General features: G+C 33.8%; 1 protein-coding gene across 4 annotated transcripts; it reads right to left on the reverse strand.

Moving 5' to 3' along the window:
* Window positions 1–1,451: 1,451 nt before the first annotated feature.
* LOC120346349 (coiled-coil domain-containing protein 87-like) lies at window positions 1,452–19,171 on the reverse strand. Of its 4 annotated transcripts, none has more exons than XM_078115477.1 (26): window positions 18,815–19,171; window positions 18,024–18,206; window positions 17,251–17,361; window positions 16,508–16,647; window positions 16,011–16,137; window positions 15,167–15,301; window positions 14,602–14,768; window positions 14,064–14,142; window positions 13,462–13,591; window positions 12,731–12,896; window positions 12,099–12,243; window positions 11,285–11,414; window positions 9,680–9,810; window positions 9,079–9,210; window positions 8,372–8,602; window positions 7,709–7,806; window positions 7,227–7,342; window positions 6,737–6,851; window positions 4,884–5,665; window positions 4,395–4,496; window positions 3,917–4,052; window positions 3,569–3,629; window positions 3,109–3,240; window positions 2,817–2,931; window positions 2,134–2,311; window positions 1,452–1,705 (listed from the first exon to the last, which is right to left on the reverse strand). In XM_078115477.1, exons 1-26 carry the CDS (start codon window positions 18,962–18,964, stop codon window positions 1,522–1,524), a joined length of 4,176 nt encoding a protein of 1,391 aa, XP_077971603.1. In that variant the 5' UTR covers window positions 18,965–19,171; the 3' UTR covers window positions 1,452–1,521. The 4 variants fall into 4 exon arrangements, with proteins under 4 accessions (XP_077971603.1, XP_039271994.2, XP_077971605.1 ...); XM_039416060.2 differs by having other exon boundaries at window positions 3,917–4,055; XM_078115479.1 differs by lacking the exons at window positions 3,917–4,052; window positions 4,395–4,496; window positions 4,884–5,665 and having other exon boundaries at window positions 6,743–6,851.
* Window positions 19,172–22,343: the final 3,172 nt, after the last annotated feature.

Here is a 22,343-nt window from a genome sequence, read left to right on the forward strand (position 1 = left end):
ATCAAAATTGTCTTAGAGGATTTTTGAAGCAAGCTTAGGTATATATTTTCACCTCCATTTTGGACACTGGATACTATGGTTTTAAAATATTTTAATAAGGTATCTAGTCTAGACTTCCGTACGTGATTGTCCGATGACGCAATATTCCACCCATTACACGCCAAGCTATGAAATTAAACCAGTTCATGATGAAAAGATCAAATTGTGATATGAGTTCTGTTTTACTATGGCTACATGTAGTTGACTATCTTGTAACCTCCAGCCTGTATCAGCATAGTTGATATTGATAGCATGAACTAGCTCTAGATCAGGTTTTGTTTTGTCATAAAAATAACCAGAAGAATCATTTGACATATTGTTAGATTACCAACATATTTGGATGCCCATAATAACTGGGTATAAGCAGGTTTGGTTCTAAAAGCCAAACCCAACAAAGTCACAAGGCCATACTAGCTGTAACCAAAATTAAACGGCGTTCCAGAAGTATGTGTACCAGTGTGGAGGTAAACAATTTTGTTGGCCTATTTTACATCAAGTTTTGTAATGGGACTGTGGGCAGGGGGGTATTGACTTGGCTAATACAGACAGTTCCTGAATTCGTAATAGAACTAAAATCGGGAAAAAAAATTATGGCCTAACCTGGTACACATAATACGGGATTGCCAATTAAACAGTTATATATTTGAAACCCAGGACAAAAGATGGCCCCTGGCACAGTACCAGTAAAAGGGATGAAATAAAATATATCAGCCCATTATAATAAAATAGTTGCACAAGATATGTGCAATATAATACTTGTTTCATTTCTTTATTTTAATAAGTCACCCATATTTTGGTAAAAAATCCAGTGAATTCAATATGTTAGGCAGGTTTCTATGTCAACATCCAATATCATTATTCAAAACGTTATAGGCAGTACAAAAACAAAGGGGTGCAAACTTGTTGGGAGGTAATCGATAAAAGGATAAGTCCCTATTAGATAGGAGAAGCTTGTTCGCGCACCTCAAGTTGCACACATTGGAGTCCGACAGAGGATATCTATGTGGGGGACTAGATCATGTGAACTAGTTAATGGGATGATCGATTAAATCAGTTTTCTGCTCACCACCAAGATTTAAATTCCTGTCCAGATTTCAAAACTACCACACAAAAACATAGATATCACAAACATTTTGAAAACCTATTTGGAATTTGCCTGCCTATTTTTTACCCTGGATTGCTTCTGGCCTACATGTTGAATAAATAAAACTTCCTTCTCTGTTGATAAAATCTATGACTTCGGAGTGGACCCATGATATCAGCTGCAAAGGCTCTTTGAGTGGGTGGCCGTGGTTTTGACTTATCTAACTTACTCATCACCTTTTTGCATGAAAGCAAATAATCAATATGAAGTTGTTTAGGATGGATTCATCAAGATTTTGACTATAAAGCACATTTATAACACAACTACATTACACATATGGTTTTTATTAAAATATATATTTTAAAATCATGGTATTGGATGCACTATTATATCGAACACTAAGGGCCGGTTAATTTAACACTTTTCAAAGGTAGCTTGATATATCTCCGACCAGATGGTGGTAATATATTGGGAGTTGTCTGTTGATTTACATGGAGGAATAAATCGAGTTGCTCTGGATGTCCGTGGTCTTTCAACATTGTGCATCTTCTTTCTTGTTGCAAGAAATATAACATTTCTATTCTGTAGCAATAAAAGTATTCTAATGTAAAAATCTTAACCCTGTCATGACTCGGGAATTTATTTTATTTTGACATAATCAGCATACATCATAAAGTGTGCTTACATTATCTGACACACAATTCATGCATCTCGTCGTACGGGTCTTTGTAATTTATGGTAATGATTTAGTAAACTAGAGAAATAGTACCACATCTTTGTTAGCATCAATTGTATTTCATGTGTCCACCATGAAAACTTAATTCCATAATCTAATGGGAAAATTGATATATATATATATACATGAACCTATGCATATGTTAGACACATCAAGAGCGATATATTTGGATACACATTGTGTTTGTTAAAGTATGAATGATAAACCTTGTATAACAAAGTTATTAAACTGATCACAAACTATTCATCTACAATGTACACTTGTCATTACATACTTATCCCATCCCATCTTTTCTAGGTATGGCCGACCATTGTATGTCACAGTGTCAGAAAATCTACTTTTCAGTGAAATCAGGCAAGACTTGATAGTGGATTCAACTGCTTCTAATTTTCTGTGCAAATTTGCTCGCATTTTAGCTTCATCAAGTCTCATTGCTGATGAACCACGATGACCTGTCAACATGACAAAATGTCATGGTCAGTGCATGGTCTCATCAATACCATAACACAACATAATTAATTTGGATGACTGCTTCACTACTATAAAAGTATAAAATAAAATCAGCATTTGTGAAACTAATGTGTGATTGGGTCAAATAATAAAAGCAGATGAAAAAAATTCACATTAGAAATGCATCGATAACAAGAAACATCAACACTGAATGGGTGAGGGATATTGTGCTGCATCTTAAATAGGAGTTCACAGTTTTCTAAAACTTCTGTCAATACAATTAATAATTCATGAAGTACATGAAAAATTTGGCAAACCCTGCATCAAATCCTAGTTAAACAATTTCAAACTTTAGAAGAGTTCAAATTGATAATTCAACTCCCAGTATCAACAACAAAAATTCAACTCAATGTGCAATTCACTACTGCTTCTGCAGATAAAAGTAACAAAATGAAATTTGTTTACTTAAGTGGTTTTCCATCAAATGACAGCATTAAATAAAGCTACCTCTTTCAAAAAATCTGTTTGGATCGGAGGCTTCTTTCTCAAAAACTTCAAGATTGGTCATCAGTTTTTCTCGTTGAAGAATAAAATCAGTGACCCGCTCCCATGACCTCACAATCTGTATAAATAACGACAAAGATTACATCTTCGGTTGTACAGTTTATATTACTGTTGAGCGTTAACAATGCAAAAGTATAACAAAATTAGTCTGTAATACCACATTATATATTTATAGCTGTAACAAATTAGTATTCAAGTATATAGATAAAGAAACTCGATAAAATGGGCAACTTACTTCTGGAAGCTTTTTTATGTATTTATCAGAGCTGTATTTCAAAGCAAAATTCAGTTTTTGGGAGTCAGGCATTTTTAACTTTTGCCAGACTATTTCCAGTCTTTCTTGTATTGTAAGGCTGGGTGTGGATACCTGAGAATAAATCAAGTAGTTGCAGTTGATAATATTATCCTGGTGTAAATGACCTCAAAGTTAATATAATATTTCAACAACCAGTTAACGAAGTCATCCTGCAGAACAGATTATTTCAGAAATGCAGTGTATTAAAAATGTCATATTGGCTGGTAAAGACAGAGCAAGACTCCATTTAATCATGTTAAAATATTAGGACACTCCATTCATTGGCATGTTTTTATATGTGATATTAATCTTATTACATTGTCGATCAGATTTTGCAGCAATGAAAAAAAATTCTTAATGTATTTATGAAGGAGTATAAATTAATTATTTTATGACTTACTTCTCTAGAATCTGCATGACTTTTAGATGATACTGTTGTTCCCTTGTGCATTGATTCAGACCTGGAGATGTAAAAGCAAAAGCATTATTCCCTAGAATCACATCCTTACTTCTTTCAAAGTTTAGCTTAAAAAGAAATAAATGAAAATGTGTGAGCTTGATCGATCCTTGAAAACGCTGCTTAGAGGATAGATACAAACTGTACACATACAATAATAAAATAATAACACCTTTACAACAGTTCAATGCAACCATCATATAAACAATGATTCCAGCTCCGTATTACACAAACTAAATTTTTTAAACAATTTTCTCAGAAGAATTACGCTCAAACTCAAATAAAATCTACCTGTTCTGGCAATTTTCTGCAATCAGCTTTGTCATATGTGAATAGGCATTTAATCGAGTGAGAAATTCTGTAGTTGTGACTGGTTTTTCTGTTCTTAATAAACTTCTATTCAATGTTTTCTTTCTTTTATAGCCTTCTTCTGGAATATCACATGCAAATGCATTTCATATCGTGAATATTTGTTTGTATGCAGTAAAAGGTTGAATAAAAATATAAACACTGCAGAGAATGCACATTTTTATTGCTAAAAAGGAATTTCCAGCCTATACATCACAACAGTACTGAATGAAAATCTATATAACACTCAATATCTAAATCTGAAATAATAACTCTTCTGCACTGGGATCAAACTAAACTTCCTCCTTTATACCTCATATATTAGCTGTTCACACTAGTACCGCAACCTATTAAACATATGCTACATAGTTTAGTATAATAATATCTGAATTATCATCCACACTTTTAAAATATACCAGACCTGTGTGTGTTTCATAACCCATGTCAAGTATTTCACATTTTTTCTGATTTTCATTATCTTTTATGTCATCCTCACTACAACTTTCCTTGCTCATGATATCTTCTGTTTAGTAAAATATTATAATTTTTTTATGAACAACAAATTTGATCCAATATTGACAGTGCTAGGATCAGTTTTTAAATTTCATAATTTTAAATGGCAAAATATTAAAATGCTTTTAGATAAATCATATTTTGAATTCCTTTTTATATGCATAATGATGCATATTTATGATAACAGGAATTTTCCCATTGAATGTGGGTATTTTTCTAACCCTGAAATTTCTAATAGTAGTTTTGCATTCGCAAACATTTGACACATTTTATGGAATATCAGTGCTGGCCAAACTTTTAGAAGCTGATAGGACTGTTTAAAAAGATATAATCATTATTTAACAAATTACAAACATATTGAATGGTCATAGTTCTTTCTAACAAAACTCCAACATACCCTCTGTCTCAAGTTGTTCCTCAATCAATTCCTCAACTATATTATTCATATGTCCTCCACTAGTAGAAAAATATCCAGAAGTGGATTCCTCTCCTGTTGTAGAAGTACCGCTTTGAGGCAAACCTGAGCTATCTCCAATAATTTTATCATTATCTATCTCTTTGTCATATTCACATTGCTGCAATTCATCACATTTATCGACTAAGTCATTTGAAGAAGAACTGATGCTTTCAGAGACACAGTCTATTGTAGTTTCTGTTGTATCAGTTTCATTACCCAAGCTCATATCTGAAAATTTGATATTTCCCGAGCCATATGCAGCAAACTTATCATGAAGCTGAATAGGTAATATTTTAAGCAAGTTTTCAAACATTGCACTCCTAGCAGGAGGCATCTGATGTTTTTTCTTTGTTTTTCTGACTCCTGTAGAAGGTACCAAAGTTGAATCAGAGTCCGTCAGATCAGATCCATCATGAAGCTCTTTTAGTGTAGTGTACAGGGATTCTGCAGTTTCTAATGTGCCGCAGGAAACGGATGAATTCGATGTGGAATAATCGAAATTTGAATCAGATGACGCTTGATCGCTACCAATGCCAAACTTTCGTGGAAATCCAAAACTGGCAGATTCTGTTGATAATGTTTCTCCGAAGCTGCTACTACTTGATGCTTGTAATGCATTAGAATTAGTGTGTTGTGGAAATGCAGTCTTTCTTGAATATTCATTTTTAAGTTGATTGGCAAACATTACTTTGGAAATTAACTTCTCATCTCTTGTTCTCGCTCTTTCGGAAGGCAGATATAAAATGTTTCGAAAACAATGTTTCAGAACTTTTTGTGCTCTTTGGAAAATACTGTCAAACAACCATTACCCCTCTTGATTCCAATAATAGCAATACACAACTATCTTGTTGCTAAAATGGTATTCTTATTCATATTTGCATATTGCATTAAAAATTACAGTAAAATTTATTTATCTATTCTGATATAACCCCATAATGCTACATCCTTTTCTTGAAACCTCTTCTGAGCTAAATAGAGGGAATGGGTTATAAAAACTGTGACTTCGCAATTTCAAAAGGAAATATTTGATGAGGTTTTATTACGAAATGCGCCAACAATAGTCATTGTCTTCTATATAATAAATATGAGTTACCAATGCAATAGATTAATTAGAAAATTCTGCAGTTGCAATGAAAGCAATATTACTAGAATTCATTAGATACACTGCAGTGGTTGCTTTAGAAATTTGGAGTACCTTATATATCACAATCAAGCTGAAAACGTGGATAAAAAAAAAGGCCTGAAATACAGGATATAAAAAATTTTTCAATCCCATTTATGACTCTTTTTTGAAGAAGCCCTTTCTGTTGGGAAAATTTCACATATATAAATGATCTTTACCACGCTAAAAACACAATGAAGTTCCTGACATGTTGTGTTTTATGCATTACATCGAGGCCTAGATAACCATTTGTGGACAGTAAGGTCCAAGGCGTTGGCCAATGAAAATTGTGTAAAAGAATAGCCTAAGCATTAATGTGCATTCATGATCATTAAAACAAAATTATTAGAGAAGTTAAATTGAAATCAAGTATCTCAAATGTAGTTAGTCTTGTTCATGTTTATCATCCTATCTTGCCACATTGTCACTCTAAAGTGTTTTGTTTATTTTGAATATTTTTCAGAATCAAGAAAATATTTCAATCCAAAGTATTTAATCTGGTTAAAATGAGTTATGTAGATTATAATTTAGTTGTAATTTAAATTTCAAATTCCACTTAATCTTCTGAAAATGCGAAACATGTAAATAGTCTGGAACTGAGTGACTTAACAACAATGATACATAAACACACCTTGACCTTGTTGATCTTGGGGTTCCTGAATCTCTCATACTTCTTGACCCTAGTTGTGAAATTGACTGACTTCTGTCAGAAAGTCTAGGAGTCCCAAAATCTGAAAACTCTTCTTCTGTGAAAATAGGATAAAATGTAAACACCTTATGGAATTCTAATATCATTTATAAAACTCACAATCTAGCTGGAAGCTATTTTTTGCCCGATTTTGAATCTGTTTGATCATTCGTCTCGGTCGAAGTTCAATGCTGATCAAGCAATATCAATTTGGGATACAATGTTTAAAATACATTCATCATTAAATTTATCAATGCCATTCTAATTTTTAGCATTATCATGATATTTCTCAAAATTTGAGGTATGATAATTTTCAGAAGCAGAATGATTCAAATTTTCAATACAGGATATTTGAATACAAAAAAAAAAGATTCAGATTTAACTCAAGTAAGAGCTATATGGTAATATTAGTTGGATCTATCTATTTCCAAACCTTCCATTTCTGGATCTTTTCCCAATCCTCCTAATGTTACAGCTTTTACATTCCACAGTCCAGCTACAAATTCCTCTTTCTCTTTCTTCAGAGCAGTTAGTTTTTTATCTCTCTCTCTAAAATTTTAAAAATAGACTAGGATAAAAAGAACTGGGCAACTTGTTCTAGGTCATGAAACAATTGAGAGATTCAGTTTGAATGAAATGCATTAGAATAAGAGATCTTCAAGTATTTTGATCTCACATTGCATACCGTAGGAATATTGTATCAGGATTTTACTGATAACTAGATCAATTCAGATTTACAAAATGAAAAAAAAATTACAAAGCTGAATAATAAAACACTCATATATTCTTCATATGTGCATTTCTGCAGCCATTCCTACATAGTCTTATCTTCAATCAAAATGGTTTGATTGTACGAATGTTATGATATAATTAGGTAGCTTCATTGTTTGAAAACAATGAATAAAGTTTACTGACTTCTGGGCATCCATCTTGGCAGTTCTCATAGATTCAGTTTCCGAATCTGCTGCATCACTATCATAAAAATGGAAAAGCACACTGAGGAAATCTGTGTCCTAGGATAGAAAGAAACAGATGTTATATCATATGAGGGATGCATTCACAACTAATCGAATGTATGAATGGAATCTAATTTTGCTTCCTAATAATACTTGATTGCAACAAAATAAAATCTATCAATCTCGAAAATGTAGAAGGTAAGAAGTTAAAAAAGAATGAAAAATTTCAAACCACCTGATAGCGGCTTGGCGGTGTGGCGCATCATACTAAACGTTAGGGATACGCTCGCCACCACACCTTTGATTACCCTGCGTGGGTTCGCAGGTTCGAATCTCATGCGGGATGGTTATGTGTGAGAAGATCGCTGGACTCCTCACAGCCGTAAGGTGGTTTACGTAACCGCTGTTCATTTACGGCTTCGTCCACCATCAAGTTCATGCTTCCGAAAACAAATTACTGGCTAACTAATTCCATATCCGACATGGACTGGTAACCAGACGAAAGGCCGTGGTTCCCCATATGATTGAGCCGTCTTATTGACTTTCCTCTCCCCAGGGATGATTATGTAAATACTATCCCATCATTTAAAAGAGTAGGTTGAAAAAAAATTTCAAAACAAACCTGAGTTGATAAATACTTGAAGAAGTCATCAGTGTTTATTGTGTTTTTCCACCACTGAAGCCAAGAAGCATATGCTCTAGATCCCTTTTCCACCCCTGGGTGGTTGAGTTGACTTGGAGTAAATCTATGAAAAGGCATCACACATTCTCCATGTGCTTGTGTCATGGAACTTGCATCGCTTTCTGGATAACCGGACTGTGGGTGGGTGGTCGATTTCATCCACATCATTTGCTGTAGGTTTGAAATTTTATTTATAAGTAGATTATATTTGATAACAACAACATGATGTCATACTAGCATAAAGTTGAAAATTTGGCGCTCCATAAGTGTGTGTACCAATATGGAGGTAACTAATTTTGTTCGCCTACTTTCCATCAAGTTGTGTGAAGGGACAGAAGCCTATGGGCAGGGGGGATATTCACTGAGCTAACACAGATAGTCCCCGAACTTGTAATAGAACTAAAATAAGGAAATCTGAATAAAATTATGGCCTAACCCTAACCTGGTACACACACTACGGGAGTACCAAAATTTTTTCTAGTGTAATATATTAGCTCTATTAGAGTTATCAAATTATTTAGAGATTTTAACTGAAAATGATAAAATCAAGTTGGCAAAATTGGATTCAGTGTTAAAGAATGTTTAGTTGTATGTGAAATAAACCCATGTCAAACTTTACACAAGTTTTGAAGTGCTATATTTCATACCTGTCCTTGCCAAGGCATATCAAATTCATATCTTCTGAGTTTAGGATTAATTACTTGTTGTGAGCTTGGTCTTACTAGCGTACTTGATGCCAAAATTTGACTGAGATCAACATTTGTTCCAGGTGTAACAATCTAAATTCACAAAAAATTATATGATTATACTAGAGAACAAAAATGGGCATTTATTAACTTTGCAAATTTAAGAGAACATTAAGCTTAATATGAGACATTAAATAAAAATTTATTTTTTGATATTTGTATACATGCAATGAAGCTAGCTTTAAGACAAGAGAGCAATGCTCGGATATTTGAATACGGAGGTTGCACATCAGTATCGCTAAGGGCTTAGAGCAAAGAGTTTGCTGAAAAGGGGGGGACAGAGGCAGTCAAACGATATAAAAAAAAGTTTCCCCATTTAATTGAAATAAAAGGAATAAACACCAACATTTTTTTTCAAATCAAAAAGCAATCACCCCAACAAGCAGACAACAAGATTAACCACAACAAAACAATGAATAGATTAACTTCATGTGCAATAATATGCGAGTGTCACTAAAGAAAACTGTCATTGTTAATCATAAGAATGTAAATTAACACTTACTAGAGGATCATTATCATAATGTTGATGAATGTTAGGAACGGTTTTCATTATTTCTGAATAAACTTCTTTTAATTCCCCGCCTTGGAATAAATTTGCATCAAGTTCTTTAACAGTGGCTTGAGATATATCACCTGCAAAAATATACAATACAATACATTAATCAAATTGAAAACAAAATATTAAACTCAATCATATCTGGCTGATCAAATACAGTAAGTGAAAGAGTGCTGCTTCTAATCAGTAAAAATGTTGAAACGTTGAATGTACATTCATATCAAGTTCTGTGATCTGCAAATACTGAATGTTAAGCTTTTATACTTTATACAGGCTTTTAAATTTTTTTATAGCTTGTTGAATTAAAAAAAAATGCATATCACGCTGGTAGGGCTGTCCAAGCGAACCGGATATTCGAAATCGAATCAAAAGTTATTCGAATCCTTTTTCGGCTGATTTGCGAATCGCCAAAATGCGGTACATCAAGCGAGAAAAAGCCTCATGAACACCTTTGCACGGCGCTTTTCATCGAGCAAGTGAAACTCTCGCTTTTTTTTGCTGTAAAATGGTGTCTCTCCTAATGCTAGGTGGTATGTAATTTTCCATTTCATGCATGGTCATAATCGGAAGGTTATTATTAATAATGACGTTTTTGAGAGAGTACACAAGGGGAAAACGGCAATTTAGTTTCGGTACGAAATGCTAGTTCTATAAATAGAATCGATTCAAAACTGTTGAGTCAGTAATCATAGGAATGTGGTAGGGGTAACTTGAAGCTGAAACACATGCTGGAGGATCCTTATGATGGCAATACCTGCTTCCAATGAAATTTATAATTCCCTATGATGGCAATACTTGGTATTATATGTCTATTACTATGAACAAGCATTGCACTTTTGCCTTTTGATGGCTGTTGTAACGCTTGTACAGTAACTATACAATCATCAAATAATAATGTCATCCCTAGCTCTGAATACGAGATCTCGCTAAATGCAATTTAAAATTTCTTGGGCAACAGTTTTATCAATATTAATGGTTGTTAATCATTTTGCTGAAAATTACTAAGTTAAGACTAATTATAATGAGATTAAAATAGCTTTGCATGCCTTATTAAAACTGAATTCATCTGAATTGAGTAAATAAAGTATTGAGAGTGTGTGCAATTTTTAACTCACAACACTCAACAGTTTTCGAAATCCCAAATTTAGGGACTTCTAAATTTTCTGACAAGTTAATGGAACCATGATCTCCTTTTATAACCCCGAAAACATAATTATGCAAAATATCAGCAGTAATTTAGATGTAAATGCACATATGTCATCACAAAATCGCATGAGGAGTTTTTATTGTACGATAGAGACAGAATTAGGATTGTGCAATAATATTTGATTATTCGGTTCGATTAGGGAAAAATCTTCGATTCGAATCAAAAAAATATTCGATTTTGAACACCCCTACACGCCGATATGAAAAAAAGAACTGGCTAACTATTCCCATACCTGACATGGACTGTTAACTGGATGAAAGGTTGTAGTATGCCATATCATTAAGCCACCATATCGAACACCGCCCTCCCTTCTCTCCAGGATAATTATAAAAATTCTATTCTACCTTTGAGATCATTGTAAACTGGTTGATAAGATCCAAGAGTTACAGTTGATAAATCAACATGATCATTTAATTTTACATCAGATGCTCGGATTGTGATTGCAGTTCTGTCAACCGGATTACTAACACCAGGCTAAAAAGTATACAGTAATGTTATGGCATCTGGAGATATAACTTTCAAATTTAAGAATATGGATATCTGGAATGGATTATTTGTGTACTGTATTCAAAATCTGAATTAAGGAAAACTTTATTTTATTTCTAGTTATCTAAACATGACAATTTCCAAATTTGTCCAGGTAGAGAAAAAAAGATGCCTTAATTACAACGTGAATCCTAATAAAGGCAAGTAGCAAATGACATAATTTACAATAACATGTCAAACCCTGTCAAGTCACACTTCAAGTTACTTTGCCATTTCAGGCACATTGATATGTCTATAAATACCCAACAATCTTTTGGCAGCTATCATCCCAAGAACAATTCGGTGGTATGATGACAAACATATTCAAATAAATACATCAAGTCACATAAAGGATGCGAGCCATGTGGCCAACCAAGAGTTTGCAAAATAAAAGTATCAGATACAACAATATATAAAAAAGCGAATCCAATCTACAATATTGTGTGAATAATGTCCAGTGGATTCAATGAATAGCATCCATAGTTATGTCAAACTCGCCAACTATGATAGCAACTATGTAATAAAGTGTGCAGGCAGTCTGCTATAAAATGATATACAAGTGTCATTGACTGTTAATGATTCTATCTAGTAATATGTTACTACAAATTAAAAACTACAAATTGGTAATCTCACCAGCTTAGTTTGTACAACAGCTGGTTGAGGATACTGAGGTTCAGGCAGTGGCTTCATTTTTTCCTCCAATTCCTCTTTGTATTTCATATCTAACTCTTTCTCTTTGATCTTTAACTTTCGAACTTTTTCATCTTGGGCCTCTCGTCTGCCAAAGAAAGCAATAGTTTCATATTTGGTAATTCAAATTATGCTCAAGTGTGCTGTATTTTTGAATATATGTTTCAGAACTTTACTGCACGGTTCATAGTGATGTTTCATTGGACAATTTTCTAATTGTCATGCATGCATTTGGGCATATCATATGCATGACATGCATCTGAAACAAATAATTGGATAAGTAATTCTATATTCAACATGGGCTGGTAACTAGACAAGAGGCCGCAGTACTCCACATGATTAAGCCATCAGCTCACTGGTCCATGTCAGGTATGGGAATAGTTAACCAGTTATTTGTTTCAAATGCATGGATTTAATGGAGAACGCCGTAACCAACCAGCAGTTATGCGAACCACCTAATACTTAGCACGATGTGCCAACTGCCAATCAATAATATCCATTATGAAACACTATATATGAATATGAAAGATTCTCGCGTGAAAGTGAACAAATTCATCATCAATCGAAGATGTCACCTTGTTAATGCTTGAATTAATGGTGGAATATGAGTTGATGGGTCAGTTGGCGTTCTTTCTTGACTTTCTCTTTCTTTCTTACGCTCTCTTTCTTGTCGTTCCATGAGCAACCTGAGATCCTCCTTTGGATCCAGTGAATCAACATCTCTGGAGTCATCATGTAATACTGATAATATATTATGTTATTTTAGTGAGTAGTACTTGCTTTTCGCAAGGGTCACATTCCCTTTTTTGCGAGGGGCCATATTGAATAAAGTAATTAATTTTTTCTAAAGACTGTATCATGTAGCTTTGACTAAAATTTAATATGTAAAATATCCCAAAATAAAGACTTACGGTAGGCAATGTAAAAACATCAACTGACACAAATCTATTTGCCAAACAATGTAACTCATTCCTAGTTAATGTTAATGAAAAAATGTCAATGCGACTGATGCATTTGATGTCGGTCATCATATGTTAGATTAGATAATAGTTCATATGAAGTTAAAAAACAAATCTAAATTTTGTATGCAGTCTTTTTCCAGCAGGGGGCTGCAAAAAATGCTTGGCGGCCTTGCTTTTGAGAAAAATTCCTATTTGCTAAGTATTGATTGAATTATGTTCAGTACTTGACAACTAAATAACCCGCTACAAGATAAAATTTCACACATCAAAAATACTGAAATAGTACAATCATAACAGCCAGGTTAAAAACGAAATAATAATTGTTATATCCACATAGTTCAAACCTCTTTCAAGTCCGAGTGAGGTCCTGCACTTTTGCTGATGTTCCAGTGGTACAATAGGTGTTACTGAATGTATTCTCTGCCTACTAGGAAGTATGGTAGAAGGACTTTTCATGATGATTTCATCCTCTTCCTTAAGCGCAAGAAAAAAATTGATATATTTTCAATGACTATTGATATTTTTCATATTTATCCAAGGGAAAGAAAAGATGGCTCAAGCTTATGGTGTACCATAGCCTTTGTCCAGTTATTAGTTCATGTCGAGTCTGGGATTAGTTAGCCAGGTATTTGTTCCAGATGTTGTAACCAGCCAGCAGTTGAGACAAGGAATCCAGCAATTCTCTTGACATAAACATCCACAATGGGATACATACAAACCATGATCGATGGCAAACATATTCCTAAGCTTAGCACAAAGCGTCAACCACCTGGCTGTTAAAATCTCACAGTGAAACAATTAACTGTTTGTTACTATCCATGGAAATAGGATTTGTAGTCTTCCAATATATAGAATGTGAAATTTAAAATATCATATTTAAACAGTTACAATAACAAGTTATACCTATTTTGATACAAATAAAATGCCTCGTAGTAAAGATGCTTACTTCTTGTCTTTGACGTAATTCTTCGATTAAAAGAGTGTGCTGACCAAGAGGTTCTGATGGACATCTATGTTCCAGAATTCTAAAGGTGCAATTCAATTCCCTCATTGAGAAATTTTTAAGTAACCCAACAAAAATATTATCGATTCATAGCGGATTAGGAATTTAATAAAAACAGGTTTTTAATGAAAGATCACTCCTTAATTACAGACGTAAAAATGCCATTCTCTCAAAACCGTAAAATGTGACATGAGCTAAATCTGTTTTAATGCGGCGATATATATAGTCAATATCTTATGTCCTTCAGCCTGTAACAGAAAGTAATTATAGATAAATTACTTTTGCTCAAAAACGAGACTTATGTTAGTTTGGTTCTAACAGCCCACCCCAAAATTGGACACAAGGCACTACCATACATCATAATAGAACAAGTACAGTCATGGAACCCAGACCAAAACATCTATCCCCAGGTCCATAATGACAAAAGATCTAAAAAAAGTAAGATAGTTTCTTTCATCACAAATAAATAAAAAGAACAAACATTGGATACGATGAAACCGAAATGTGGTCATCATCAATCTCTAAATCTTTTTCTTCTCTTCTGGCGCTCTCAATCATATCACTGTCATCTTCCATATTGGATTCATCCTCCTGTTCATCGGCATAAATAAAGGGCTCTTGCTTCGCTAATGGTTGAAGCTGATGAATCTAGGATATAAAAGGGAATGCATGAAAGCAGTGAGGAAAATTTGAAATTGATTTCTACTCTCACTCTGCTAAAGTTTACTACAATTGCATAAGTTGATTGATTAGAATCGAATATAATAAATTTTGAATATATATTCGAATTTTTTATTCGTTTTGGACATCCCTGATTGAGGTTTATAAAAATTAAGCACAGATAAATATACATTATAACAATTAAAAAATTCCAGAACAATTGATATCAAAAAATGTCGAATATGGATAAAAATAGAATCCAAATGACTTTGTTAAGTATATCAATCTTAGTTGCAGAAAAATTTAACTTAGCAACCCAGGCATGAAGACCATATCACCATTACCATGTTTGAGTTAATGTTCCTTCTACATACTATCAAACTAACCTTAGAGCGACTAATAGTTGGCATCTGTGACTGCATACTGTTAATTTCAGCTTTTAAATTGAACTGATATTTCATTTTTCTCCTTGGTCTGCTTGATTTCACAAGATCACGAAACGACAGTTCCTGTTTCGGACTCTAAAATTAACAAAAACTTATTTACTCTTAACCAGATACATTACTACAGATGTCATAACAAGCTAAATTTTATGCCTTATTCTATTCAACATAAAAATAACCAGATACTCAGTTTCAAATTTAGATATAGTATGTGTGATTGGACGTTTTATAATTAGACTTCATTCTCTTATTCAGTTATGAGACAATGTCAGGTATGGGTACCGATATAGTAGAGACAACTTTTTTATTTGTTCTTTTCCAGCATACAATGTCCTTCAGAAATTTTTTAGATTTAAAATTTTATAGATTTAATTTAATTACAGAAATCTGCAACAATAATGGAGGTGGATGGTTGTAACTTTATTAATGCAGTTGAAACCGATCGAATAGCATTATAAAAGTTTTTCAACATTCATATGTATGCATATATACATGTTTCGGACATGAATTTTACAAAATCGAGTACCAGAAATTGCCTCAGCTCTGATATAAATGCTAGAAGTTCACAACACAAGGAGGTTTACTACACAAAATCAAACAAAGATTACAAGCGAAAAAGATTGAAATTTTTTATTGATTGAATTTAATAAGCCTGAGAGAGGAGGACATAAATCAGTATATATTCAACATCGGGAATCAAACCTCAATACTGATGAGAGTTTAACAGAGGTATCTAGACAGTTTCTTATGCTTGATACAACAAGAAAAGAGCACAAAAACATCTCACTTCTGTTGTCATGGGTGTGACTGGTGAAGGAGCTATAACTTCATCTCTGTTATAAGTTATAACTTCTTTTGTTGATGGTTTCTTGAGATCTGATATTATATGTCGACGTATTGATAAAATATTCAAGCTGGTAAATTAATATTCAGATTTATCCATTGCATTCTGTGTCATTTTCCCACAAAAAAACTGGTAGGAAAGGTAGGCCTACATAGGAAAATTTTAGACAAAAGGAGAAAAAATTTTCATATTTTAGCTGGATCTCATTTATCAAATTATTAAACTATTTTAAATATTTGAAAACTATAATATGAAATTTTATATCATCGACACTTGAAAAATGTCCCAGGCACTAGAGCTGGATATTTCCATTCCTTTGAATCATAAACCTCATATTCTTTGATTACACATTACATTCTAGCATACAGAAATATTGGTAATACTGGCCCCCATTATTAATGATTTTGAAGATGGAGGATCTGCACATATTTTGTACTTACTATTTTCCGGCATCTAGTGCAAGTTGTGCTCTAATTCTTGATAAATTTGCAGGATTGCTAAAAACACCTCTGCTGTTGAGAATTTTCACTTTGTCAGCATAATGTATAAATAACTGCTCACAAACTGTGACACAATGAACCTGTTAAAAATATAAAATATAGAAAAATTAGTTTAAAATAGAATCATAGGTTAACAGAGTGGATCAATTTAAACCTTATGAAGTTATGTTATCATTAAATTGTGATTATAACAGTATTGCATTTGGTTGTTGAAAATCACGTTTTCAAACAAGAAAGTCTGATGTAAATTTCAGTTACTTGCTGTTCGATAACAACTCAAGATATTGTTTAATCAAAAGCATAAACCTGAAAATTTGTTTGGCAAATTCCCTTACACTGGGAACCTTTACGATAGAAGTATCATAATATTTCATCGAAGGGGAAACAAAATAAGGTGTGCCAAATACTCATATGGCAAACCACAGCCTCTCGTCCTCAGTGCCGTTAATCAGCCAGCATGAACTTTGATGATGGAGAAAGTCAAACTAATCAAAGATAACATGAACAGCATTTAAACTCGCACTTGAATATTTCACACAGGATTTGAAGCCAGAGTAATCAGCATTACAACGGCAAGTATGATCATAATGCTTAGCACGATGTGTCATTGAGCATCCACATTCAATTTGAAGCTTAAAAATACTTCAATATGGGGAATCAAATTTACAAACTACTATTCTTACGGTTATTCTTCTCTGTAGTTCTTTATTTTGCTGATGCGTTAGAAATGGATCAGAAACTTGTCTTCGAAGTACTGGCCAAATAGCATTCACTTCACCCATGATTACTGCTCCCTGAAAATGGGAAATTTGCACAGCACATCCACAATAACGGGCTTAATAAGCTTCTTAAAAACCATTATACATAAGGAATGTACATAGATTTAAAATGCCACCTCTAAACTTTTTGTAATGAAATTGAGTGATCACTAACAATCAAAAACAACAATCGAAAGCTGATTTTTTATTATTTCTTCAACACCGAAATTTTCATGTGAGGTTTACATAGAAAATAGAAGAGAGCTATGCTCAAATATATGGACACGTAGCGCCACCTAATGGCAATAATTTTGATGACGTCATAGCAAAAAAAAAGTAATAGCCTTCTGAAGAAATTTTTTATCTTCAACCACTGAGAATTTCAAAGCAATTGGTCCAGTAATCAAAAGCGACTTTAAAAATGTGTCAAAGAACAAGAACAACAACATAATATTGAAACGATCGCTATGTCCACTACGTGTCCAATTGGTTTTTTTTGATACCCCTGATATAAGACCAAACATTTATCATTTTCATTTTGTGACATATATTGCATTGACATTTTTCATGAACAAATGATACTTGTTCGAGTGATAAAATCCAGAAAATTAATTTGCTGAATTAATACTTTTGATATTTATCAATGAATTTGAGCAGCACAGCCATTTAATTGTAGTGATATTCAAAATAGTACTTACAAGACTGCTCTGATCCTCTTTAGAGATATGATTCCATTCTGGACGAGGGTTTATTCTGCGATAAATCAACTTGGAAAAACTTGGATATGTTTTGGGAGCTGATTTTATACTATCGTTGATGGGTGTTATTGGTCTTACTGAATCAAATTGTAGTTTAGGTGTTTTTTCTTCAACAGCATCTTCCTGTTAAATATTAAAACATTTTAAAAATAAATGAAAATCAAGACAAAAAAAATTCATTACTTGTTCACTTAATTAAAATGTAGACAAGAATAAAAAGGGAGCAATGCTCAAATGTATGGGCGCTGAAGTCATTGTGTCAAAAATTGCTTCCATGAATTAAAAAGGGAAATGTTTCCAGATATTATGTTAGTCCCAAATATGAGCATGTCTAGCATGACAACAGAATCTCATGATCATGCAATGTTTGGCGCAATAATAATATAAATCATGTGTCACTTGTGGCAGTGTGGTGGCCGTCACACATGGCGATATGGAGAGACAGTGCAACAAGACTGTCTTTTAAAGAAACATGTTTGTATTTATTGTTATAATTGATATACTAAAATATTGAGCATGTCTTGGTGTTTTTAAAGTGTATCACACTGTCACACTGATTAGACCATGTCAGTATGTGTATTTGATATATAAATGTTCTCATTCTATAAACTTAATTTTATTTAACAGTACTCTTGTAGTAATGAATAACAAAATAATTTTACTTTGCGATAATGGTATTGACTGACAAAACTAACCAATATGCCACCAAAATGGAGTCCCCATCAGCTTACCTGTTGGGTAAACAGTGAAAGTGCACCAAGACTGTTCAGTTGTTGTCTCCTTGCTTCCCATTGCTCGTTTTCTGCATCTGCTATGTCATACAATCCTCGCGTTTTTGTTAATCCATGAGAATATCGTTCTGCAACTAGTTTGCTAACCATTTTGATGGAACTTCGGCATGCATATACAAGCGGCCAGACAAGCTTTAGATTTCAGAGAGACTAACTCAGTTCATACCAAAGTGACTATAAAATAACACTTTGTTTCTAGTCTCCTTGGTTCATAGGATACGTGAAATATACCACATTAAAAATTGAACCAGGAAAATTTTTGACTAGAACAATGCCTAGAAATATAAAATCATCAAAACTAAAATAAAAGAATAGAACTTGGAACAATAAATTTGTTTAAATATCATAAAATGAAAAAACAATTTTTAAAATGATCAAAATAATTTAGGATTAAGCCCGTAACAATACTCAGGCCAATCTGGCATGAGAAGTGTTCTTGGGTTGTCAAGACGACACCACTGAACCATAGAATGTATGGGTGAACAATGAGCATATATATTGGGGCCACTGAACTGGAAATATATGGAACGATCTTCTCTCTCGTTTTGCGTTGTCGCTGCGCGGGACAATTTGATCGCCGCCATCTTGGCACTTATGCTTCCAAACTTTCTTCCTGCTGGTAGGGTAGTTCGCTGGTTTTGGCTTGTTTTTCGTGTTTAAAAGCTGCTAGTTTCATAATTGGGTATTTACGTTCAAACTTCCCTAAGTATAGGTGGCTAGGTTAGTATTTGTCACTAGCTAGTTAGTATTTTTTTTTTATATTTTAGGCTGACAGTACGATATAGTTACGGAATAGTTTAACTAAAGGTACGGTATGGCATTGCCAAAAAAATCTGAGGCGGAGAAAATGATTGGAAAAAGTAGCGGTATTGGTACTCAGTGCTCCGCATATGGTTGCAGAAAACGTTTTAAAAGGAAGGACTTTCGAAGTGATAGCGAGGGAGATGATGACGAGGAAAGTGTGCTGAAACGAAAATATCCAAGGACATTTCATAAGTAAGAAAAATAGCCCAGCAGTTTGTGTTAACAATATCAGTTTTCAGTTGTCTGCCAGTGTGTGTTTTAGCAATTTGTTCATAGCCTGCTAAACATTGTAAAAGATAAAGCTAGTTTTATTATCATGATAAACAGATATATGTTAGAGTAAATGCATACAGGTATAGCTGTCTCGGTACAGTATTGAGGCTCGTCTTCTGTAACTATAAGGTCAGAAGTCAGTTTGTAGTAAAGTTGTAATTTAGTCAAAGTTGTTGGAAAAATTGTATAAGCATTTAAATCATTTGGGCTGAAGGCGACAGCAAGTTTATAACATACAAAGTGGTCAACAATTTAGCGCATAAAACTATTATTGACTAGAAAAGAGCGTTTTTGACTATACAGATAGACTATGTTAAATCCAAATTCTGGTTCTGGCCTGCTTCAATTCAAGTAGCTCAAATCCGAATAAATTGTGCACTTACTGCATGAAATGATTATCAGTTCTTTTTTGCTCATACATAATTAACAATATTTTTCTCAGATTTCCTTTGAATAAGGCACTTTGCGAGAAGTGGGTAACTGCTTTGCGGAGGGCGAATTGGATTCCAACTAGTTCTTCACGTTTATGCTCTGACCATTTTAAAGAGAGCGATATTAAGAGAACCGGGCAACGCACAAGAATTAAGGACAATGCTGTTCCGACCCGATTCAAAGCATTTCCAAAATATTTAAGAAAGGTATGCATAAGATAAACAACAAATGGAATCCTCCATAACTTTAAATGTTGTACCCAAAGCGACAAAAAATTCTGTCACATATTTTAATGGGTGTTTTTTTCATATATCAGGCAATTAAGATCACTATAGCATGCATATACCTAGTATTTTAGCTTATGGTAATAGACTTGATCTGTTATGTATTTTAATTTTTAGTTTATCGGAATAACTATATAAAATCATCTGTTTATGTGATGTGTGAGATTTTTTTTTACGACAAATGCCTTCTTAATTTTCAAAATTCTCGTTTTTTGCCACATGCTTCAGTTTAACGCATCTAAAGTGGGACATGCTCATGATCATCAAAATTTCTTGCAGGTCAACGAACAGCGAAAGTCACCGACAAAAAGAAAATTTCATTCATGTGTAAAGCAGAAGTGGTCAGTGCAGGAGAAATTTAACAATGTGCTCCATGACCACTCATATTCACAGGTCATTGCTTCACCTACAAAGTTAAAAAAATTAAATCTCAGCTTACAACATTTAAAAGCAGTAAGAAAACGACTCCGGCTTTGTCAAAAAAAAACATATCGATTGCAAAAACATGTAAAATCTCTTGAAACGGTGCTAAAGTCCCTGAGAAAGAAAAACTTGGTGAGTGCTTCATGTGAAGAAAGTCTACAGCGATCTATACCTTCATCAATCTTCAATAGAATTTTAATGAATTTACAAACTGGAAAAGGCGTCAAATATCCCAAGGAGCTAAAAACTTTTGCCATGACTTTACAGTTCTATTCAAATAAAGCGTATCAATATGTGCGGAAAGTCTTAAATCTGGCTTTACCACATCCAAGCGTAATAAGAAAATGGTACCAGAAACTTCCAGCTGAGCCTGGTTTCACAAAAATTGCATTTGATGCGATCCGGCTGAAGGTGAGTGCTGCATCGCACCCATTGATTTGTGCTATGATGATTGATGAAATGGCAATTAGGAAACATGTTGCTTGGGATGGAGAAAGGTATCGGGGCTTTGTTGACCTGGGAAATGCTGAAAATCAGGATGATTCTGCCCCACTTGCCAAGGAAGCTCTTGTTTTGATGGCTGTTTGTGTGAATGGGTCCTGGAAAGTACCTTTGGGATATTTTCTCATTAATGGATTGACCGGAGAAGAAAGAGCAAACATCATAAAGATTGGGATTCAAAGATTGAGTGAAACTGGAGCCAAGGTGGTATCCTTAACTTGTGACGGGCCATCTTGTCATTTTTCAATGCTCTCTCAATTAGGAGTTGTTGCCTCGCATGTAAGCATGCAATCATATTTTACTCATCCTTCGTGCCCATCTGAGCGGATTTATGTTTTCATGGACGTTTGTCACATGCTTAAATTAGTCCGAAACACCCTTGCAGAGTGGGGTGTTTTGCGTGATGGCAATGGGAACAAAATTTTGTGGGAATATTTTGTGCAGTTGCAAAAACTCCAATCAACTGAAGGTCTTAGGCTTGCAAACAAGTTGAAGCAAAGACATATACACTGGTATCAACAAAAGATGAAAGTTGATATTGCTGCTCAAACCCTGAGCAGCAGTGTTGCAGATGCGATCGAATACTCTAATACGGTGCTGAAATTCAAGCAGTTTAGTGGAAGTCAAGCAACTGTAAAATTTATCAGAATTTTTGACCAGCTTTTTGATGTGCTAAATTCCAGAAATCCCTTCGCTAAACGATTTAAGGAGCCACTAAGACCTTCAAATAAGCATATTTGGGAACCATTCAT

The sequence above is a fragment of the Styela clava genome, chromosome 8 (genome assembly GCF_964204865.1).
Source record: "Styela clava chromosome 8, kaStyClav1.hap1.2, whole genome shotgun sequence".
Lineage (NCBI taxonomy): Eukaryota > Metazoa > Chordata > Ascidiacea > Stolidobranchia > Styelidae > Styela > Styela clava.